We start from the raw sequence: 25,825 nt of genomic DNA, 5'->3' as shown, positions 1-25,825 counted from the left end.
GGGATACTCAGGGCTTAAAGTGGTCCTGGAGAGGTGGTGGAACTCATCTCCCCCACCACCCCACGCTAGGCACGCACGCACACACACACACACACACACACACACACACACACACACACACACACACACACACACACACACACACACACACACACACACACAAATAGGAAACTTTAAAGTGAATGGCTGGGGGCCACCTAGGCCCCCAGAATCTTTGGGGCTTTGACAGTGTAAAATATATTTCAGATGCTTTTTTAGCACAATGGTAGGTCACTTAAAAAAATTGTTCTAGATCATCAGTGTAACTCACTTATTTTTCTGTCGTGCCTCTGAGGTTTTTTTTTTTTTTTAATGGAGTCCCCAAAAACAAGTCTATGCCACTTGAGTACCCCAGGTTTTTTTTGCAACCACTATGTATCACCTTCGCTTTTTCTGCAATGAGGGACCTCTAAAGAAATTGAGCCTCCCTGGGCTGATAGTGTCTTGAGCCAGTATTTATATGCATATAAAAACATGTGGTAGTCCCCGGTTTGGGTAGGAATAATATTTCATCTTCATACAAGATAATACATAGTAATGTATGATTTGGGGTAAGGCAAAATGTGAACTTTCCTGAACAAACATCCTGGAGAGACATCCTTCTACGTCTCTCCAACATCATCCCTCTACATCTCTACAGTGACACCCCTCTTGCTACTCATCAGTACCATCCCCCGGCATTCTTTGTAGAAAGCCACACCTCATCTCCAGAATAATAGGCAGGTTCAGGTCTTTGGTGTCAATTATTAAATCTATTCTGATAAGAAAATAATACATATTACAAACCTTGGCCTCATAAGAAAATTAAAGCCAGCTGCATCAAGGATGCGTCTCGGGATGGGGAAAAAAAAAGATGGATGCTGGGTGAGACGTGTGAACAAAATCAAATTAGGAATAGAGGAGTAGCCAGCATACCTATCAAAATAAGTAACCTATGTGCTGATATTATTTATAGTGATCACAGACATCTATAATACAAAGTGTATCGCACAGATAACATCAATAGATGATTCTACGTGTAACATGGAAAGTTTCACAGCCAGAAGCTCCTTGGGGTATTTTTACCAAACAGCAGGTTTCTAAGCAGCTTTGACTGCTGTATTTGAAACGGCAATAGTAATACATGCAAATTAGGCTGGTTTTGCACTTATCAATATTGCCATTTTAAATCCAGCAAATCAAAGTTTCTGATAATCTGCAGCTTTGAAAAATCACTGATTAATAAATATACCCCCTGGTCTTTAATAGAATATGTTTTCCCAATACTAGGGAAATCTACATGAAATACAATCACAAAGATGAGTGTTCCCATTTTGTTTTTCTGAAAAAGAACTCTACTAACACAAGCAAGAAAGAAGTTAACTGATAAAAAAAAAAAAAAAGCCAGGATGCTGAATTGACCCCTTAGTAAAAGCCCCAATGGGGTTAACATAGCAGTCTTTAATACAATTTCAATAATAGTATTCAAATTCTAGGAACCTCTGCATACTTTATGGTCAATTTAGTATAATGGACACATTATCATGATTTAATATTAAATTCATAAGCTGAAATAACAAAATAAAACTTGTTTTAAATACACTTTTTCAGTTTGGTATAAAACCATTTTTGAACATTGAAAAACTGTTTGGTCAAACAATAGGAACCAAGATCAGGAGTAAAGAGTAAATCATAATGCCATCTAGATATACATATGTTAGGTACAGTAATATCAATTAGTTATGCCTGTCCTCTACCTTGAAGATAACCCAGCTTCCAGGGATCCTGGTTTATAAATTTGAGCCAAAATATGAACATGATCCTATGTCGATGCAGAACGATTAAATTGCATTAGTTTTTCAGTGGACAATACTGAAGGTTTTTGATAAATGAGGAACAAAATGTGTTGGTACATTCCTCCTATTTCAAAATTGTACTCCATAGAGTGAATGTCAATGTCACTGCACAGATATGACGTTACCTGGTAGGGCTTGCCAAAATGAAGCTATTGGAGCCTCATTATTCTAGATGAGTATGGAGGATAGGGTGTGAAACTGTGTGATATATTAGCAAAAGTCACAATAGAATGGTAGTGTGTGTCTCAGTGCGCTGCAGCAGCCACCAGATCAAAAACCTTAAAAGTTGTCCCCCCAACCTTAAAACATTAATACACCACAAAAGAAGGTAATGATATCTCACGGCACTTTTGAGATATTACCTTCTTTTGTGGTGTGTGATATATTAGCCTACAGTCATTGATATAGATGTAGGAGGATGTTGGAAGCTAAAGAGACGAAGATATTGTGAAAAAGAGCAGGTGTAGGCAACTCTTGGCACTAGTACCATAAGCTGGCACTTGAGAATGTTGGGAGTAGCACCTGCGGGGGCCATCCCTCTAATACTGCACTGCGTTGCTCCTATACCAACACAGAGGAGACCTATTTGGACTGCTAGACCTTCTCCAAACCAGAGAACCCAAGCGTAGATTGCATACCCTGCAAAGCCTGAGCCTCTGATAAGTGAACCCTTACAGAGTCAATCCAGCTCACAGTTGAATAACAGTACACAATTCTGAAACATCCCTGTCTCTGGACTACAAATCATTAACAGAAGAACAGAGAAGCAACTAGCATTTTTAGTACCCATTTATTACTTGTAAATATTATATGTTGTAATGGTGGTGGCATTTTTTTGGCTTTCATTGTTGACCGTCTGGTGCCCATAGAGAAAAACATTGCCCACTCCTGCAATAGAGGAACATTCTTCTCTCCAGGGGATGACCAAGCAAGAGCATCAACCCAGAGCAAAGTAAATGATGTATACCACTTTAGTATGCTTGGATATTAAATTCTCAGACACAAGATACATTGTAGACTGGTAAGATAAATATTTATCCATAGAGGGCTTCCTATTGTTAATGTACACAATGTGACTGTAATACACACGGCCGGAAATGGCTGATGTGTGTAATGAGCACAGTTGGTGACAATCAGTAGTTCAGTAATGTGAAGCTGCTGAGACTGCCCCATTGATCATGACATTTCTCTCCATCATAATGCTCATGTTGAGGACAATATCAATCTTAAGGATGCAGTGACATGAAAGTAATGTTGCTGCAGCTTTTACTGAGAATAAGTAATGTGGCAGGTATTAAAATGTGTGAATTTCTGCACATCATGCTGTAGAAACCGCTATCTATGTATTTATCCTATAAGATAGTCTTTCAACTTAGATCCAATTATACAAATGACGTATACAGTAGTAAGTTCTACAGATTGTGGGCCAAACTGTTAATATAGAATTGGACCCGCCCGTCCTACTGCTGGACAGCCATGCTTACAGTTATCTCAACACAGGATTTTGAAGTTGTAAATCAAAAATGTCAGCCTCACACTACATCTGTGCATCCACTTCCATTAATAGTGTAGCACAGATTAGGCCAAAAAAAGCACCAATCATTACTTATTATCATCATTTTTCCCTTGATTTAGGTCATACCTTGTGCACAACTTTCCGTTTCAAAACTTTCTGGAGTAAAGTGTGCATTGGTTCTCCATTCCACCTCAGCTGCACCCAGCGGAAATGCTGCTGAACCAGTAATTCAGACCCTTGCAGGCGAGACCTTGCCACTGTTCCCATCAAAAAGCAATCTTCATGGAAGTAGTAGGCATATGACACACCACTAGCTATAGAAACAGAACCAAAAATGTCATAACGACAAGTACAAAACTTGAGAATATATAGAATAGCTTTCATTTGGATTTCATAATATTTGCCAATTAATATATCCACCTCTCTGAACATAAAATGGATTTTCAAAGCCACGATTCTCTAAGGGCGTCATTAGGTCTCCAAGCAGTTCCAATAATGAGACCTTCTCCAATTTTTCCAGAACTATAATGATTTTCTTTTTAGATGGAGGTGGTTCGGTAACTGGAATCAGACAGCCTGAAAAGAAAAGCAGATGTTTTATTTATCTTGGCAAAGGACAAACAACCTAAAGTACATTCACCGTTGTAAGTTCTGAGAGATCTAGTATAAAGGAGAAAAATCATTCAACCATTCTTTACTGAGACAATATATAGTGTTGGGAAGCAATATACAAAATATAGTATGGCAGTGGTTTGGTCAGATCATTAGTCACAGAGCAATACTGGTCTGTAATATATTATCCTCATTACACATTTTATTACAGGATTTTGCATATTTGTACGTAAGTGCCCATCATGGCTATAACAGAGTGAGATGGGGGTGCATTTTCAGGGAAACTCCCAATTATGGATGCTTATATGGAAAATGGATATATGTGTATTGGATATCTGTCCTTACCTGAATTAATGAAAATGTCAACAAGTTGCTCTCTGGATAGTTCAGAATCTACTTCAACCTTAACTATATCACAACTGAAGCCAGTAGCTTCTTCTTTGTGCTGTTAAGAAAAACACCATACTTCGAGTATTCTCCAACAAAATGCAGGTATGCCGTACAGCAAATAATCGATAAATGATACCTTGATGTACAATGATAACTGGTTCGCTATGTATTCTTGAAGACTTCCTTCTGGTCCTTGAAAGATCACATTGTGGTACTGTTCAACCTGGTTAAAAATCAAAATACAATCTGTATATTAGCAGCTTTAATAAACGTGTAAATATGCATGAGCTGTAATATAACCCGATTTTGCAGCTGGAGTATTAATCCATTTTAAAAGTCACACAGACACTTAAACCATTACCATGAAGAACCAGTATTAGGGCATGTTCATAATGTTCAAATACAGTTATGGGCAAAAATGTATTAACCACTAGTTAACGTTTGTTTCAATGAACAGCCAAGGAAACCGATAATTTATACAGATTACAAGGTAAAACAATGACTGAGTAACATCATGTCACTCATTCAAGGTTATTATTACCATCCAGCAAAGAAGGAAATTACACACCACCTTTTCTCATCGGCTGACAATAGAGAGTGCTTTTTTAATTATACAACATAATTGATCATGGGTACTTCGTAACTTGTGCCATGATGCTATCAGACTGCTGCTCTCCATGTCAGTAATAGCCTGAAAGTGTGGTGCTGTGCTATCATGGAGGAGCATCAAAGTACTTTCTAAGACACCCCCTAAAATGCCTGTCTTTAGGGGGTTAGAGCACCTAAGAAGTGTTGTTTCAGGGGAGGGGACTCTTAGGGTGCCTGATAATCTTATATATTTGGCACAAGGTTGTGCACTTTCAGTAAGTGTCTTGTAACACCTCCTTTAGCGGAAGTAACACCTTACATATTGTACCACAATGACTATTTAAAAATATAAATTACAATAATAATAATAAAAAAACATGAGTAAACAAAACAAATAACCAAGCTGCCCCACCTATTGCACAAATCTGTGCTTCTAAAATGCTCAGCGACATTATAATCATATCAGCAAATTACGATAAGAATTACCTGCATGAACACGTGTTGTGCATTTAACAGTGTTATATTATAAATGTACTATAGTAGTAAAATGGTATAAATAACCATAAAAAAAAACAAAACATGTTTTTGTAACATAAAAAATTTATGACTAATGTAAACATTATATAATTTATAAATACAGATGTGTTCACATACATCTTAGTTCCTTGCGTGTTAAACAGCCCTTCAAGTTGCACCATGCTGTGGCGTGATTCGGTAGCGTCGAGCATCTTTTTGTGTGACTTTTTACCTTCAAATACAGACGCACAAACAGCTTTCTGCCGATTAGAATGATATGCAGCATGCCTACATTCTGTGTGCGACTGCGGGTGTATCTGCATGCAAAATGCTACATTACAGTGCCACAGCCGCTGTCCCTGTAACATAGCATTTTGCATGCAAATAGAGCCGCAATTGCAAACAGAATATAGGCATGCTGCATATAATTTTAATCAGCAGAAGCTGCTTATGTATCCTATATGGTATCCTATATGCATCATTTTGCGAATAAGAGGCATTTGAAAGTAAAAGTTGCATGAAAAGACGATCGGCACTACCGAGTCACACGCCGCTCACGTGTTATGTTTAACGCGACTTGTAGCGCACGGAGGTAAGATGTATGTGGACACATTTGTAGTTTTATTGTACAAAGGTAAACATCTACTTGCAAATGGTACATTCTCAATACAACAATTTTGCTATATACAGTATCACTAGCTTAAAATATAAATATACCAGTTGTTCTAAGAGTGTAATAAAATGTAATTAAAAACTTTTAATGTACTTTTGTGCTCAGAATAAAGCTGGTGGTAAGCGAGGGTGGTGGTGTAATAAAGGATGACATATTGAGATTTTGAGCATAACAGATAATATATCTTATTTATGGTCTTTCAATCTGCCTAACCGTCACACATGGATATAATAATTTTCAAGCAAATGCAGAATATACCGGTCATTATTTTTATATTATATATTTGATTATATCTTTCAGTTTTCATTAGGTTTGTGTTATCAGCTAAAATCATGCTACATAATCCATAATATCATGCAGAAACAAACGTATCCAAGTTTGATCACCCAGTACTTGGAAAAACAAAAACCAATGACAACTGGAGTGCTAAGCGTGTGGGGACACTAAACAATCGAGCAAATCATTAAGCAGTCTCTTGTGTACATGCTCTAAATACCGTACACATACTGTATATTGATTGTTTGTAGGCAAATAATTGAATGAGAAATGTCAATGGTGGTGGTGGAAGTAAGTTTAAAGATCAACCAAAAGTGACAATGATATTATGACCTGAGATTGGTCCTCTTGTAAACTGCCTCTAGAGATGGATTTAGGGGTTAGGGTGCCACTAGGTATAAATTTAATGGTCGCCCCCCTCCATTCAATTTTATTATTTTCATTGTTTGATTATAAGCCCTCATTTGATGATTGGCAGTTTAATACAATAAAACAAGCCATGAGCCATGACAATTTTAAATATGTAAATATATACCAAGTAGGACAGCTTACAGGAACAGTCCGTGCATGTCGTACACAGACATACTCAATACAAGATGACAAATGGCACAGCAGAGTGGAAATATTCTGTAGTTACTGGTAAATATATGACTGACCGTACTAAAACATGCATCCAAGTACTGCCCCCCCAACAAGTGGCTCCCCTAGGCATGTGCCTCACATGCCTAATGGGAAATTTACCACTGACTACCACCTTGCATGGTCTTTGTCCAGAGAACCATTAAAAAGCCCAGAGAAACACAGATGCAAGTAATAGGCTATGGCAGGTTCAAAAAATGTTTAAGTAATCTAGATCCTAATGTAGGTTTAAGCAGAAAGGAGTATAATTGTTTTAACACATCAATAACTATGTGAATTATTTGTATATATTTGGTCTTTCTTGTTCTGCGTCATCATATTATCCTTTTTATCACCGATTCCTAAAATTACTTTGATACATTGCATCTATATTTGCACAGGAATGACAAGCATAGCAAGGATAATCCCATCGTCTTTTCAGGCAATTGGGTCTAGCCCAATACTAAAGTTTAGTTGCAGCCCCTGTGCTGGTACCGCTGCCAGTTGGCCCGAAATAAACTAAAGCTGGTGGCCAGACAAAGCCGATTCATGCAAATCCACAGCTCTCACGGGTGTCTACTGGTTACAATTTCTTTGTAATTGCTTCCATGTTACATTTGGAGAAGCACAGTACTAAGACCTGAACACAAGGTGGCAGTAGTAGCCAACGAAAAAACAAAGGCATCTGATATCATAGCCAGTATGGCCCCAAAACAATCTCAATGCTGATGATGATTTTGTCTGAATTAATATAATTATAGGACACATTCGGTAACAAGATTAGAATAAAGTCCCCAATTGGCCCATTGCCATCTTCCAATGCATTAAGAGACCCCAATAACACCAAAAGTGATCCAGACAGCCTGATTGGCTTGTACAGATTGGCAGGATTAGTCTGTGTGTGGCTGCTTAAGGATATTGATTTTTCAGGCCTGATGGTCTTTCAATCGTCTGTGTGTTTTAGGGTACAGTTACGTTCTCAATAGACCTAGTACATGCAACGATGCAGCAATGGCACCTATCTTATGTTCTGTCGTTTCTCTCTCTCTCTGTTTATCACACAACTTCACGGTAACAGAAATGCCATGCAGATTCTTGGTAATAGCTAACACACACCAATATTAAGGTAACCCATTAAGCACACCGTAAAACCTATCTTTCTGTAGAAATTATATACATGGACACACACACACACTGTGTATATATATATATATATATATATATATATATATATCCTTCAAAAACACGCTCTGCACTCCCGCAAAAAGCACATAAAGTATAATACTGGCTGCCCTCCCAAATTGGATATGTCCAGTAAAAAGGGGGTAATAATAGGCGGCACACTCAGTGTAATGATACTATAAAAAAAAGCGGATCCCAAGCCTCTCCTGTAGTTCAACGTTTCAAATTTAATTTTTCATCATTTGACAGTCATGTGTGTATATGTAAAGATGGAAATTACAGCACCAATTTAAGAATAAAAACCCTTAATGACAACACTCCTGAGTTATTTATAGATATATATGTAAATGTACATCTATCCTCCATGCGCTACAAGTTGCGCCACACAACGCAGTACGTGTGACTTGGTATCGCCGAACGTCTTTTGTGCAACTTTTTACTTTTAAATGTGTCTGAATCACACAGTGATGCGAATAGATAGCAGCTTCTGCTGATTAAAATGATATGCAGCATGCCTGTGTGCGTCAACGGGTGTATCTGAAAGCTAAACACTATGTTACAGTGTTACTGACACGAACGTAGCATTTTGCATGCAGATGCATCTGCAGTCGCTCACATAACATAGGCATGCTGCATATCATTTTAATCAGCAGAAGCAGCTACGAGGCTAGATTTATGAGGACCTATCTGCATATTTATTTGTGGATTTTATGCGCATACTGCCCTACATGCATGGGGTCAGTCCTTTTTGTCTTGAATTAAAATTGTCTTCTATATTTTACATATGATTTTAAGACTATTATTTTATTGCAACTACTGGTAATTAATGTACTGGTGTACATTCAAAACAATATATATATATATATATATATATATATGTTATTACACACTGTGTATTGCACTTTTATATTTATCACTTTTAGATTATTCAGGTGTAATAATGTGAAAGGCTCCCCCCAAACACAATTGGGTGTTAGCTGAATCCAATGAAAATAGAAAATTAAAATTAAAGTAGTGGAAGACAACTTTAAACAATTAATGTACAAAAAATTAAATTAGACCAGAATGCCTTATAGTGCCACTAGCAATTTATGGGATCTATTTACTAAGCAGTGTTAGGAGACAGAGTGAAAAGTGATAAGGTGCCAGCCAATCAGCTCCTAACTGCCATCTCACAGGCTGTGTTTAAAAAATGACCGTTGGGAGCTGATTGGCTGGCACCTTTTCACTCTGTTTCCTAACACTGCTTAGTAAATAGACCCCTAAGTGTGTATAATAAATCCAGCAAGAATCCAGTTAAAGGTTTGTAAAGCTTTCCTTGTTAACAAGGAAATACATATTATACGAACATAAAATATGAAAGGCAACAAATATATAATACTCAATATAAAAACAGAAGTTTCAAATAAGGTAGATGTAGGAGTATAAGAATTGATTAAAAAGTCCTTAAAAACAAGTTCATGCTCATCTCATTCTGAGTTACATGGTAAAAGAAGGGTAATGGGACCCAACGCGTTTCGTTTAGTTAGTAGGCTTCTTCAATAGGATATCCCATTGAAGAACTTAGAAAGGTGAATTTTCAGTTGCAGGAATTTGGTTTGACTTACATGCTTAGTTGTCCGTTTTAACTTTTGTATGAAGTGAGAGGGGGGTTCTTTGTGATCCAAAAATCTCAGAATATATATTTACATATAATAACAGATAGTCTGGTGAGCTGAGAATGTTTTATACTGTGCAATATTTGTTGTACTCTACATGTATGGTTACAATTAAATTAAATACAATTATTAAGGTTAGGTGTACCCAAAATAAGTGCAGCTGTTAGTGTGCTCAGAGGTGAGCCCATCATTGCCAGTACACCATACCCATGATCTGAGGACTACATTACCTACCTAATGCCCCTGTACCCTGCCTGATGCTCCCATAATCCACTTTAGAGCCCACACTGCTCTAAAAAAGGCATCAGATATACACTGGGCTGTGCATGCACAGTCCTGATTACAGCATGACAAAAGAACCTATTTCTTACACATAGGAGAAACTAGTCATATATAAAACATGTGGCACTGAAAAATGCTGGCTATATTTTTGGGAATAAAACCAAAATTTTAACTACTATAACTGATGCATTACTTAACATATAGATAATACTGTACATTACTTCTTGTACCATTTCATAATCAAAATCTCATCCTGTTTGTGGAGGCTGGATTTCAATAATTCATAAAAAACTAAAGATAGAAATGATCTAATTTGTTTACAACTGTTTGTATTTATGTGTGTCCTTAAAACATGCGATTGCTACTCATAGGAAATAATGGGTCCTCGCAAGAGTTAAACCTACCAAACGGAGGAAGTTTTGAAGAGTCTGAAGTGGAATCATTGATGCATAAGCCACACTGTTAAGATACCCTTCCTTTGGACCTGAAACGGCATGAATGTAAATTGCTAAATATGCAAATAAGCAAAAGAAGGGAAATGATTAAAACTATCCCATAGGTGACTAAGACTCCCCCTTCCCCGTCTTGTGCCAAACCAAAGTACTATTTTTTTTTTAAGCTGAGACAACCGTCTCCTCTAAATTGCCGCAATCTGGCAGCGTACTGAGAGAGAAAGATGGAACATGGATGCAATGACTGCTCTGGTCTCCACTTCCTCTTCTGTACAATTACATGTAGAACAGTGCTTATGGTAGGGGCCATAATGCCAGCCTTGAGGAAAAGTTTACATTACTCTCTGCATAACAGAAAAATCAGGACAAATTTGAAGGCATTTGAAGGGATACTAAGTTGTGAAATCTATTTGGTAAAAAGTATATAGGCTTATTATTCACTATTACATACTTAATGTCAAAAAATATTTCCCAAATTGACAGCTTATTGGATCAGGAATGACTGTATGAAGAGTAATGGGGAGAGGGACTATAAATAAATCAAATATTTAACTAGGTTATTTATATGAGGCGACCTTCATATCTCAGCGTCCTTGCTCTGAGTCTATTGTACAGTCTATCATGGCACATATTTTCTAACTCTTACAAAATGGCGGGAGAATTAGTAAAGAGCACACATTGGCAGGCAGACTTAGGCCAATCACACTGAAGACAAATGCTTACACTTTATTATACACTGTATGTGGTTAACAAGAGTGGAGTCCAGAAAACCAAAATACAACACAAATGCTTAGCTTTCTGTTCTGTACACTAATAATACTTAAGTTTATTTTGTATCTTGTGGGTTTTTGAAATGCAAATGTAAAGTGCTTTGAGACCTATTGTGAAAAAAGTGCTATAAAAATATTATCATCAAATTTTGTCCCATATATGCATTTGGTGCAGGCTACAACATATATGTGCCAGATAAATGTGGCTGGTCTGATGTGGTATTGCTGAATGTGGGAGTCTCTGCGCTGTCCTAGGTCATGTCTATGCACTGCCTCCCTTTGTTCCTTAGGCTCACCTGCATTTCTCCGTTATCTGAGCACTGATGTTTTACTGCTTAAGTATGGCCATCGTACCGCTTTTGTCTGTATGGTAATACACAATCTTATAGTTTTATTATGGTCTTTGCCCCCAATTGTAAGTTATTGGCGCTATATAAATAAATATTATTATCAGTATGAACCACAGATTTATACATTTTCTTTGCATCGCTTTTTAGTGTGCACATTCATAAACCAGACACAATTCCACAAGTGCACAGATAATAGGCAAAGTCTCACAGAAAGCTATCACCATGGTTTCCATAAACTGTAGCCCATTTGTTCATCCGTAATTGTCTACGATCCCTTTCACAGTACAGGAATGTCTCCAAGTTTCTGTCATGTCTGCTTCGCTAACTGTGTGTATGAACTGCTGTCATCTGCTAAATATTCTGCCCATCTACATGTTAGTCACATAATCACCTAAAAGCCAGTGTAACATTATAAATGCACCAATTCAGCATTTATGCTGCTTCCACACACTCATCATCAAGGACACCAAGACAGGGTCATTTCTACATATTTTGAGACAGTTAATAACTGGAAATCCCTCAGCAGAACACAGGGCCTGATTCAGACCCGCTCGCGAGCGCTGAGCGCTCGCAAGCGGGTCAATGGTGCCCTAGTGCGCATGAGCACGACGGAGGGAGCTCCGTCGTGCGCATGTGCGAGACCCGCATAGCGACGGCCAGCCGTCGCTATGGGTCTCGCACCAAAGGGGGGGTGCTGTCGATGGTGAGTGACAGCATGCCCCCTTTGGTGGGCGTGCCAGGGGCGTGGCTGCCCAGCCGGAGACGTTCTCATGGGAACGCCTACCGTCTGGGTCCGGCCCCACTGACATCACTAGTGACGTCAGTGGGAGTGTTTTTGGCTCTGATAGAGCCAAAAGCACTCCTGGGCTTGCGGCAGCAAGACCCTACCGCAGGGTCTCGTCGCAAGCCTGATGGTTGTAATGGTCTTGACCATCGCGACCATCTTTTTGGCCGCTCACATAAGCTATGGGTGGTCACCCACAGCTATGCGAGCGGCCAGGGGGCCGCTCCAATTTTAGGTAGGAGGGCCCTGATTCAGAGCGTCCGGCTCTGAATCAGGCCCACATTTTGAAATAGAGATAAGAAAAACATACATACGTGACATAGAAAATGGTGTATTTGAGTGGGCACAGAAAGGAATAAAAGTCAATATACCCATGACAGCTATGATTCAGTATATAAAATAGGCTCTTCAGCTAGCATTGTGGAATTAACCACTTGTTAGGTATTAGATGATGAAAGCTCTTTTTAACAGCAGAGTATTCGCTCTTTAAATATTACTGTTGCTGATAAAACCCCATTTTATGCTTCTGAAAAAGGCTGCCGTTGCCTGTACGCACATCTACCTGTGTCTCATGGGAAATGTCTGTGCCTCAATAGAATTCAGTAGCTGCGCTTTGTCCCTACAGGACAAGCAACAGCACCGACACAAGTATCCCTTGGAGGCACACTATCTCTTACTCATCACTATTCACTTGTACAACTCACATAGGCAGTCAGCAATTAAATACCCCTGCAGCACACTTCTGTCATGTACTATATTTCTCAGCCTATTCAAGTCACTGCATAAAAGAAGCACAAGATCTTAGTGTACAAAATACTATGTTATATGAAATAAAACACTATCTAGTTCACTTTCATCATTGCAATTAGTTTAGTTTCATAATTACTAGGTTTTGCTACAGAGAATTATTGGTATGCTAACTGTGGGGATTGCTGAAACTTGTACCACAATTCTCAGATGATGTACAGCACACTAAAGACTATGGTGGTGAATCAATTCAGCAATATGCTGCCGGGCTATGTCCGGCTGCACACATTATCGTCTAGTATGGTACACGATCTTCACCAACTTTCCCTCACACCTCTATGGGTGAAAATACTGGTGGTGAAATGCCTTCTCCCACCTGTTCTACCGCACTGAACTGAATTCCCCCTATGTGTAATTTGTAAAACACGTTACAGCAGAACTATTGTGACACATACAGAGGTGTCCTCTTTCACCTAGTGTTTTTGCGCCATATGGTGTGATGCTGGGCACAACCTAGACGCTTTGCAACAGGTATTTTTTCCTGAATTTTACAGTTTTTGCATCGCAGCTGCATACGTTTCTCCTTAGTGTACCAGGCACACTAGATTAGAATACTTTTGTCACAATAGATTTGGCATAAAGTTAAGCATAACGATACAGATGTGCCCTCCTATACTATTGCCGTAGTTGAGCCAAATAGCCCTCTGTGGCGCGCCAGGTCTCTTGCGAATCGGCTTGCGTTCGCTTGAATTTACATCTTAATTGCAATGTGATGTGACAAAACCGCTTCACGAGACTGGTTAGATAAAATTGATATGCGATACTTGTACATCTGTGTGCGACTGAGTCTGACTCTGTATATGAACTGCTATAATGCAGTGGCTGCAGCTTTTTCTCCTTTGTACAGAATCAAGTGTTGCATATCAAATTAATCAGTGCAGTATCGTGAATTGGTTTTTTCGAATCACATTCTGACTCAAGATGCATATTCGAGTGAAAAACATGTAAAAAGATGGTACACCACTCTGCACAGCTTACTGGCACCAGGTGTCTTGCACCCACAGCTTACTGGCACCAGGTGTCTTGCACCCACAGCTTACTGGCACCAGGTGTCTTGCACCCACAGCTTACTGGCACCAGGTGTCTTGCACCCACAGCTTACTGGCACCAGGTGTCTTGCACCCACAGCTTACTGGCACCAGGTGTCTTGCACCCACAGCTTACTGGCACCAGGTGTCTTGCACCCACAGCTTACTGGCACCAGGTGTCTTGCACCCACAGCTTACTGGCACCAGGTGTCTTGCACCCACAGCTTACTGGCACCAGGTGTCTTGCACCCACAGCTTACTGGCACCAGGTGTCTTGCACCCACAGCTTACTCGCACCAGGTGTCTTGCACCCACAGCTTACTCGCACCAGGTGTCTTGCACCCACAGCTTACTCGCACCAGGTGTCTTGCACCCACAGCTTACTCGCACCAGGTGTCTTGCACCCACAGCTTACTCGCACCAGGTGTCTTGCTCCGCATGGTGTATTGAGGCTACAGTAGGTGTATGAAGACACATCTGTACATGGCAAGAGGCATGGCGTGGTCGCTTGTATTGGTACTCTGTCTTTTGCCATATTTACCGAGTTTGGCAATGTACTATAGTCTCACACAGAAGTACATGAAATGCCAGCAACAGTAGTCAGTGTACACTTGCATTGAACTTTTCTCACAATGATGGTGCGACTAAGATGCATATTTTGAGAAAAAGTCTCTGGCAGGACACTTGACACGGCTAAAGGCTCATACACACTTAACGATATGCACCATGAGCATAGCGGCATCGTTAACAATATCTTGCATACACACTGGACGATACTGAACGGTGACGATATAGTTATCGTTAAATTTATCATCTAGTGTGTACGCGGCTTAAGTCACATTAAATCTGTGATGCAACAAAAGGTACTCTACCTGAGTGTATAGTTTGACTATTGACATATATATTATTAACTTATATAGTTTGATTATGATTATTACTAGTTAAAATACAACTTTTAATGATTAACAGTTATGTTTTAACCAATTACTAATAACCAAACTATATAAGTGTGCCCCCAAAAGAAGAGAGTCTTCTTCCACTCTACACTCAGGTAGAGAATATTTTGTTTCATTACAATTAGTGGAGAGCACCACCAACTTAAAATATTTGACACAAATAGTCTTAAGACGACCTCTCCTTTGGAATTGTTGATTATAATATTACTGTGTGTTATGATTTTTGTTATGATCCTGTGCAGAAGTCCCCTACTAAACCATTAAAGTCTGTGCTGCGCCAAATGGGGATATTTGCCACAATTTGAGCAAAAATGTGGACACATCTGTAACCATTACTTATTAATGCAAAACTAAAAACCAAATTTCAGAAAATAGAATACAATTTTGGGCAAAAAAACAACAAAACAGTATACACTTACCTGGCATAAAAACAGTTACTTGATGTACTTTGCTCATCTTCAGAAATTCCCATGGTGATTGGAGGAAAATTTGGCCAACTGACCAGGAGGTGTTTCCTGGAAGGAAAATTAACAGGATGTCAGCACTGGATTATTTAGTAGGGTACCTACCATAAAAAATAAAACACACATGATTCCGGTTTGTAAATATAGAGGAATCTGGGAAATGACTTAACTTAATTATTGATTTAGAATCATTGGGTGTTGGTTGCTCAGCGTCTCTACTGCAGCTTTGCAAAACCATTGCAGCATTCATGTAATAACACAGTAACCGATTTGTTTTTACCATTAAGCAAATAATGCATACAGATATTTTTTAAGTATATTATATGTTTATAAACCTATAAAATGTCTGCTTGCAGAGATCACAATTTAAAATACTTCCCATAGTTTGTCGCTCTCTCCAGGGCCTAGGCGCCTATGTCACTCTGATCTGATTGATGTGTGATAAACTTTTCACGTTAAAATATCTCTAGGGTGTGTACTAGGGGCTAGATATAACATCATAATGTGAGAATAATAATAACAATACCGAGGGAAAAAGGGTTATAGGCCTGCAGGGGTTCTAAAAATATTCACACCCATTGAAAGGTTTCACATTATATGTCACATTATATTTTCTTACATTATGAAATCAAAATGTAATATTGTGGATTTTTTTTTTTACCATTGAGCAAGATAAAAAAAAAAAAAATAGGGCAACAAGAAAACAAAACATTACCAAGCTCTTAACAGTTTTTTTTTGTCATCATTTATTTATATAGTGCCAACATATTATGCAGTTCTTTACTGAGAATGTTTAATCTTTCACATTCGTCTCCTTCTCACTGGAGATTACACTCTAAATTCTCTACCACACAAACTCTAGGGTCAATTTTGTCAGAAGCCAAATAACTTGCCAGTAAGTTTTTTGGACAGTGAGAGGTAGTAAAACTCATGTAGAACATGGACCCCGTGGACGGTGTGAGACAGCAAAGCAATCAACTGTAACACCATGATGCCTCAAACAGAAATACAAACAAAAAACATAATTCTTTGTTTTAATGGTTAATATTTGTGAGTCTATTTGGGTAAACATGTACAGCTTGGAAACATATTTACACATATTTCAGCATAGAACTAAGGCTTTGATTGCACCATGACAAAAATGTGGCAAAGCCGCATTGAAGCCATTTCAATGCGGCTTTTGCCAGTTATCCTTTTGGAATATAAAGCTTTTCCTATGTCCTAGGTCTCCTGTACACTGCAGCAGTTTTGTCTACAAAATGTGTCTATCTTTCCCTGACCCATTGACAAATGTTTTTAGTGCATAAAAGCAAAGAATTATCTCCATAGAATTAGGATTCTGCCAGAATTATATCAGTAGGGATAGTGTTCATTGAATAATGCAGTATAGTGCACAGTGTTAAGGCAAAAAAAAAAAAAAATCACTATTGGTTTAAGACATACTCAAGTAATCATGTCGCATGATGGATCGTGTGGAAATTGTGTATTTTTGGAGTAGGATACCATCCGATGCGCGCTCCCGCAGCTCCTAAAATGGATCGTATGATCAGATGTGCAGCCTATATGTTCCATCCTATCGTGTGCAGATGGTACCCTTTATTTTGTGCATGCGATGCATCGTGCGTCCATTCAAGTCATTTCAATGACTGTTTCCTGATGAGCGCGTGAGGCACACGATCGATCGTACGACAGATCATGTGTAAAGAAGAACAACAAATCGTACCACCAGGACTGCCAGGGAGCTCCGGGGAGTCGTGAGGTGAATCTTATCTAATGCTGGTTGTGCAGGTGTATGGCCAGCATAAGAAAGTGGGCACACCAGTAACCAAGATGGACACAAGTGATTACTTTGAGATGATGGCCTGTTCTAAGCAAATTTACAACTTTTCCATACATCATGTCTTTAAGATAAACTTAACATTGTTCTAAAGGAAATCTTTGAAATATTATATCATTTCCTTGACTGGTGGTTTTCAATCGAAATATTAGCTTTTCCTTTGAATGTTCTTTAATATACCTGATTAAGTTCTTATTTGGAAATTCATTACCCAACTGGGGGACTTCTCACAGGTTGGTATATTTATTTTGAAGTAATTGACACACTATTATTGTACATAGGCAGACCCTAGCAGTTAACTATATGACCTTAAAAAATAAAATTCAGTATGGAAAAGTCAGTTTAAATAAAAAAAAAAAAAACTTAGGGGTCTATTTACTAAACAGTGTTAGAAGACAGAGTTAAAAGTGATAAGGTGCCAGCCAATCAGCTCCCAACTGTCATTTTTCAAACACAGCCTGTGAGGTGACAGTTGGGAGCTGATTGGCTGGCACCTTATCACTGTTAACTCTGCCTCCTAACACTGCTTAGTAAATAGACCCCTAAGGGAGGTATTTTTTCATCATTACCGGAATATTTTGCATTGATCAGTATTAATAACTCCCAAATACATTTTTATTTCATGCAAAGAATATAAAATGTGAAAAGTGCCAAAGGGGTAGAATAATTTTCATGTCGTCATATTCATGGTATGAATTTTAATGTTTCTTACTACAAGAATAATATTTAGGAGTGGGAAGAAAAAGGTGGCTTTTTAGATAACTCTGTAACAGGTTTAGAATTCTCACTGTTTGTGTTAGTGTTATAGTTGTGTACACTGTAGTTAGTATCAGATTTATATCTTTAAATGTAGTCACTCTTCTCATTTCTGAATCAAATAACAGGACTACAGTGATAACAATATATAAACGTGCAATGATAATACTATATCCCAGCAGGTCATATATTTTGCTTAAGAGAATTCCAATACCTAGCTTAAATGACAGGTCTGTGATTGAACCAAGTCCAAGGTTGGATTCAGCAGTGTTATTAAATGTCAAGTCTTCCTGGCTCCACCATCCATCAGCCATAACAGTACTGAAATGGTTCAATACAGTCTGACTCACAGCTGTTGAAAAATCATCCCATGTCGTTTGTTTGTGGATGCGCAGGTAACAGATTTCTTCACATTCAAAATCAGTTGCGCTGTAGCAAATCTGATTATCATCATCCAGAGAAATCTTTACCGGAGTGCTGAATGAATCTAGGGAAGATAAAAACTATGTTTACTGTAAATTATTTTGTACTACATTTATTGATGTGTGACACAGTGACCTATTTTTCGCTCTAAAACTTCTGGGTCTTCCAGTTAATGCTGCAATACTATTAAGGAAAAAAAGTTCTTTTTTTTTTTTTTATTGTACTAAACATAAATTATTGGTTCATTTAAAGAGGACACAGTGGAATTTGTTTTCCTTTTCTTCTTGAAGCTGTTGTATGATTTACAGACTGCTAAATGTTAGTTCACTATTTATGGCAACCATGGTCACATGACAAATGTCACGAGCAGAGAGGCTTTTAAACACCCTTCTTTGTCAGCATTGCTTGTTCACAGCACAACCCCCTCCCCAAACCCTATAATCTCCTCAGGAACAAGCTTAAGTGCTGAAACACAAGTACATTTACACCTGAGAGACTGTTCTTTAGTGATTGCAATATATGAGACTTTCCTACAAAGAGACTACTGAGTAGGGAGGCCAATCTTGGGTCATTTTTTAAATCCCGGGATTTGGGATTAAGAAACACTGAATCCTGGGATACCTGGAATTGAGTGGTCAATGGGGTGGGCAGGTGTGGCTGCAGAGGTGGCCGATGTGCGGCTGCGCGGCGTGACCTCTGACGTCACGCAGCGCCTCAGCCGGGTGCCAGGGCAGCGTCTGAGCGAGTGCTGCCTGGCATAAAGAAATTTTTTTTTGAAAAGGCATATGCGATATCACTAGTCCTGAAATTCAAGTCTCGCCAATTTTAGGCCACAATTCCCTACTACTGAGGAAGGTGGACAACCTAAAATTATCAGCTTCATGTTAAAAAAAAGTAAAAAAAGAGCGCTGCTTAAAAAGATATCACAAAAATGTGGCCAAAAAAAAAAAAGTTTGCAGGTTTAACAGTTAAAAATGACAGTATCTAGAGCAGTGTTGGCTAACCTTGACACTCCAGCTGTTATGGAACTACATAACCCAGCATGCACTGCTACAGTTTTGCTATTAGGGCATGCTAAAACTGTGGCAGGGCATGCTGGGATATATAGTTCCACAACAGCTGGAGTGTCAAGGTTAGCCAACACTGATCTAGAGGGCAGTTTTGACTAAGGAGGTTCATCTCTTGTTCATGCTGGTGCAATAACCACTATCTAACTGACTGAATGTCTGACCTCCTCAAGCTGATGGAGTATATAAATCATTTGCATTGCAGCTACGTTATATTACATCATCTGGTCACATTACTTAAATTGATATTTCAGTTTGAACTTTAGCAGAAATGTTGAAAGAAGTTTCCCATCTGATTTTTAATGGGGATATCAACCTTGTGATGCCTGTGACTTTTTTACATGCTTTATTTCCCATGTACATTTGGAGAACAGACATGCCCACCACTAAATGACCCACAATAGTTATCACCTTTAACACATTGCTGAAGACTAGTAGTAGGACTCATTGACCGCAGTGAAGGGCCCCACTGGAAAAAACCCCTTTCATTGATACCATGTCGTGCCTGTGCAAGATGACATCACTTGCAGAGAAAAAAGTGTAATGGAAATGCAGGGAACCAAGTCATCGATCTCCCTCATCCCTTCCTGGCACCTAGAGAGATGGGAGCACTCTTGATTGAATGAAATCAGTCTCCTATTTCAATCTATGCCCCCACAGAAGCGATTGTCTTTTGTTAAAGTGTGATCACCAGACAATCACTCCTATATTGCAGAAAAATTATAGAGTCATGGGAAAAGATCTTCCCATCCTGGCTTTCACTAATTCATGGGAACCCCCATTTTGAAGTGAGGAGTCATCAATTTGTAATAATGCAGCCCCTAGAATCTATTTTCTTGGATCACCTGTGATCACCAGGAAAGTATCACCCTGCCTGCACTATAGAAAAATTGAATGTTTCACAGATTGGTGAAAAGGTACTGAATGTGACCTTTCTCCCCTACACTCTCCCATACTGGCACAGGTGTGGGTTGCCAGTATAGGGGAGTGTTGGCCAGTATATGTCCCTTCCTTCTACCAATGTGCCCACTTAAGGGCAAACTCAATTAGCCGTGAAAAGTTTTCACGGGTGAAAAAGAGAGGTAACCTCATGCTTTATCACCCGAGGTTATTCAATTTGACTCCCTTTTTCACCTGATACCTTTATTAACACCCATTAAAATGACAGATTAACGGGTGTTAACACACAGATCTGTGAAAAGTTCACAGATTCGTGCATTAACAGAGTCGAGGCAACCATTAACCACGTAGTTATCTGGGATTTGTTTTCCGCTAGCTGTGCAGTGGTGAAAAACAAAATCCCTGATAAGTGCTGCACTGCTGGGCTGATTGAATAGCCCCGGAGGATCATTTACATGCCTTTTGCTGTTTAGGAAGGTGGATAAATGTCAAAGCAAGAACCACAAATTATTTCTTAATGGAAAAATATTTTACACACTCATACTTTATGTGTGTGGGTGTGTGTGTGTGCGTGTTTGTGTGTGCGATTCTGCTCACCACCTCAGGAAGGTGTGAGCAGGGATAATGGGCGCCCGCAGCACTTGCGCCCAGCGCACGAACAATTGAACATTGCCCGTCCCTTTTGATGGGAGCTGAGGTTGCGAGAAAACAACTAAATTCCCACCTTATAAATGATATAACAGATAAAATAAACTTATTGCAACATTCTAATAGCCAAAATCTCTCATAGCACAATACGAAATGAGTTTTATTTTGTCATTTTTCTCTTCTTGTGACGATAAATCAATGTAACAGGATAATCCTCCCTGTAATAGGATTATATGGTAAGACTATGTGAGATCTTTCCAGCTTAAATGTTGAGCCGCCAGACTGAGAGGACAAGTAAGGAGTAAAGTTCACTCACTGAGATTCTCCAGGAGCTGTTTGCAGTCATCTGTTGCTACATCATGCACTGTCCTGTTGCACTTATCTTTCATTTCTGGCTCCAGTCCAGAGTGATTGCACAGGATTTCTAAGCAATCCTGGAAAGATCAGATTAGTTTGAACATAAAGATTACACACCAAAGCCAGTTTAAAGAGAACAAAACAATTAAAAAAAAAAAAAAAAAGTGTTCTCTGATTTAATATGCATAACTTACATCTGTCCTAGATGCTTTGCCACTACTACTATTTTAGAAATATGAAAAGTTCATGGCCACCCGGGCATGTGGTGATGTCTAAAGGAGAGATCAGTTGCCTTACTGCCTCTCTTATGCTGCATACACACGTAAAGATTTTCTGTCCAACCATCCAACTAGTTGATTGGTTGGAATGAAAATCTGGTGAGGTATGAAAGCAAATGACAATCCGCAATTTGCTCCCAAAAGCCAGAAAATGGACAAAAACTGTTGTTTGAACAAATTGTTTAGATCAAACATTTAACAAACTTGTCTGACGACCATTTTCATCTGTTTTCTGGCATTTAGGAGCAAATTGCTGATCATCACTTACTCCCATACGTTACCAGATTTTCATTCCAACCAGTCAACTTGTTGGATGGTTGGACAGAAAATCTTTACGTGTGTACCCAGTCTAAGGCTACTAAAAGCGTTTTACAATTTGTTTTGTATTTTCTTAACATCCTGCTACATTTTGTCATTTTTTTTTCCTAATTGTCCTATTTTTGCTTATTTTGCCAGTAGACGGAGCAGCTATGTTTGTGAATACTTGCTTGTAAGTGAAAAATAAAACCATAATTATTTTAAAATTACAGTGTACAAAAAATCTTTCATTTACACATATGTAATGTGATGGGTGTTGGAGCCATGTATGAGATGAAGTTGGCGAGATGGGGCTTAAATCACATCCATTTAAATCTAGTACTGAGTGGATGTAGTTAAGTTAAATAAATTGGAGAGCAATGAACATTCTGAGGTAAAGTACAAAATAGCAAATGACTGTAAACCATGTTGCACTGCAGGTGGGGCAGATTTAGAATGTGCAGAGAGAGGGAGGGCTGTGCCCAAACTGACATCTAAATTGCAGTGTAAAAATAAAGCTGTGCAGTATTTGTGGGCTACATGCAAAGCAGCCAGTATTTACCCTGCATGCAAACAAATCCATGTATTTGCAGCCCTTGCATTGCAACATGGTTTATACAGGCACACAGGGTCTGATTCAGAGATGGGTGTAGACATACAGATTTACTGTATGTTTTATTTAGTAAAAGTGGTTTTCGATAAAACAAAAATAGTAACGATAATAGTAATAATTACAATGCTAACAATAACAATATACAACAATGTATTAAAACAAGAAAAAAAAATGGAAAAGCAGATGGGAAATTGTTCTGAAGACTGCATCTAAGCTCAGCAGTGTGAGCCACCGATGAGCTGCATTCTGATATTGCCTTGGGCTGTATTCTGGAGACTGAATCTCTTCCCCAGCAGGAAATATATTATTTATACATGTACTGTACCAGTCAAATAAATAAAAAAATCTTAAGGCTCCAGTAAGAAGTCAAATATGCCTAAGTTTAAGTATTATATATTATGACAAAATAAATGTATACAATGATCAATGCATATCTCAATTTATTATCAATTATAAAGTCAACGTTGTTGTAGTTTAGTGGCACCTGAATGTCTAATGTTCTATACTCCTAATTCCTTTAAACTGTTTCTCAAAAGATGATCAAAAAGCTAGCAATATAAAGGAAACCAACTCCGAGTGGGACCACATTGACATAACTTGGTATCTCGTGGCTAGGCCAAGAAACCAGAGTGCAAAGCGACTCTGTGCTTCAATATTTTGCAGATTCCTTATTTCAATTAGTAGCTATTTTCATACAAGGCAGCATGTTTCGTGGGCCTTTGCTGACATTACAAGCAAACAGTTAATCTTCCAAGTAAACTAATTATAATTGACATACCGCACAACATACAAAAGCTTCTAGAAATCCTACCTTAAATCCTCGTGACGCTGCAATATGAGCAGCTGACCATCCCTCACTATCTGCACTATTGACAAGAGTTGCAGAAACGACAGGTTTCAGTTTACAGTTGTCCATGTTCTTCAAATCATAAAGTCTTGCGTCAAATTCCTCATTGGGATCACAGCAACTTCCATCACTGAGACTTCCATTATATATGAGTAGCTTAAGGCAGTCTGTTCTTCCAGAACCTGCAGCAGCATGAAGTGGTGTCCAACCATTCTGGAAAAGGCATAGATTAACAAGCCTATATTAATAAGACTATCTGACATCAAAATAAACTTTAACACTTTATGCCAAGGATAATGATTTCCTCCACTCCGCACATAATAAAAGTTACTAACAAAAGACATTGCTCTTTTTAGCTTCTATTTACCAAAATTTACACATGCAGCGTAAATACTTTCCGAATTTTATACATTTTGGTAGGAACAATCTATGCAAGTCACAGGCCATGTGTGATATAGTGAGGAATAGCAAAACAAAACATTGGCCATAGTGAAACATCATAAAACCCCATATCATCACTTCAGGCTGCAGCCAAGTTTGGAGAATGCAGATTAGGACTGTAACGATGATTTTTTAAAATTTGTTTACAATGTTGTTCTAGTATAAAGTATTAAACATGGGAACCACAGTACAAATTGGCAAAAAGTGCACAAGGTATATACATTGCACATTTCACTGTATTCCTTATTCTCTAGGATTTAAAAAGATTTACAACAGGAGAACATTTAAAATGAGAACACAATGATTTAACAGTGTTTAATGAAGATATTGCAATGTTGTCGTAGTGCTGTAATGTCTTGTTACATTGTAACCAAAGTAAGGTTTTCTCACAACAGGGGTCTCTCAGGGAGACTCCTGTACTTCAACAGAAGCCCTTTGTGCCATGTTGTCATTACATAGGCACCTGGAGTTTCACTGTGATATACACTATAAAAAGAAAACTACAGCCACCATTCAAAGGGCTGATACAAGGATGTCAGGAAAGCAGGAGGAGAAAAGAAACGGCACCAAGGAATAGGGGGAGGAGTCTGGGTCAGTCATTGGACAGTAGGGGAGAAGAAAGGAATCCCACCACCAAGGAGGTCTCCAAAGAAGAGGGGAGAAATGAAGGTCCCCCTAGGAGAGGCTAAACAGACACAGACAGAGTGGAGTGCTTTGCCCAGAGAAGTGAAGTCAATACCGCAAACAATTGGGCGATGTATTAAGTCCCAGTTACACAGCGCATGCGTCCTGAATGTTGAGGGGGGGGGGTGGCTAAGCAGATGCAGATGTGTCACTGTAAGTGACGCACAACCACTCACACAGAAGGCCATACTTGGACGGAAACACTACACAGACTGATTTGCCACGAGACAGTGCCTCAGTATTAATGAAATCAGACATGGATTTAGTATAAGATGCAGAATTAGCTCCTTTATGAAGCAGCAGGAGTACTGGGAGCTCCGTATGCACAGAGCCCAAGCAGAGAGGCAAGAAACAGCCATAGTGAGGGAGATCTGAGAGAAAATGATCCTAGGAGATAGAAGAAATCGTTTGGAGATTACTAATCAACGCAGGCGTGTCTGTCCATTTGAACGCCGTTTCATGGGCATGCACAAATTAGCCAATGCGATTGCATCCGCATCATTAGAGCGCTCTGCGTATGGGGAGACTTGCAGTGTTTGCAACTGGTCAGACTTATCTATGTTTGGGTGATCCCACACCAGGAGTTTTTCATAAGAGATAATGGAAATAATCATGATTGAAGATAATAGAAACCAACCATATAGTACATATTACAAGTTAAATATAAAAAATTGTTAGGATGTTGGTGGTGCTCCCATGAGTCTAATACACAGGTTCTCAAACTCGGTCCTCAGGACCCCAAACAGTGCATGTTTTCCAGGTCACCTCATAGAATCACAAGTTAAATAATTAGCTCCATCTGTGGGTCTTTTAAAATGTGTCAGTGAGTAATGAGCACACCTGTGCACCTGCTGGGTGACCTGGAAAACGTGACCTGTGTG

At 38.9% G+C, this 25,825-nt stretch overlaps 1 protein-coding gene across 1 annotated transcript in view; it reads right to left on the bottom strand.

The window, feature by feature from the left end:
* Window positions 1-25,825, bottom strand: part of CTTNBP2 (cortactin binding protein 2) — a 114,438-nt gene that overhangs the window by 11,461 nt on the left and 77,152 nt on the right. The window contains exons 8-16 of the mRNA XM_088457680.1: window positions 23,784-24,032; window positions 21,744-21,861; window positions 18,604-18,876; window positions 15,752-15,847; window positions 10,590-10,669; window positions 4,529-4,615; window positions 4,348-4,447; window positions 3,811-3,966; window positions 3,517-3,704 (exon numbers count right to left, since the gene is read on the bottom strand). Coding sequence (XP_088313806.1) covers window positions 3,517-3,704; window positions 3,811-3,966; window positions 4,348-4,447; window positions 4,529-4,615; window positions 10,590-10,669; window positions 15,752-15,847; window positions 18,604-18,876; window positions 21,744-21,861; window positions 23,784-24,032 — 1,347 coding nt within the window. The remainder of the gene's footprint in view (window positions 1-3,516; window positions 3,705-3,810; window positions 3,967-4,347; window positions 4,448-4,528; window positions 4,616-10,589; window positions 10,670-15,751; window positions 15,848-18,603; window positions 18,877-21,743; window positions 21,862-23,783; window positions 24,033-25,825) is intronic.

The sequence above is a fragment of the Taudactylus pleione genome, unplaced genomic scaffold, assembly GCF_031769625.1.
Source record: "Taudactylus pleione unplaced genomic scaffold, aTauple2 ptg000041l, whole genome shotgun sequence".
In the NCBI taxonomy this organism is placed as follows: Eukaryota; Metazoa; Chordata; class Amphibia; order Anura; family Myobatrachidae; genus Taudactylus; species Taudactylus pleione.
Note: the sequence above shows the minus strand (reverse complement) of the source record. Positions and strands in the feature narration are given on the sequence as shown.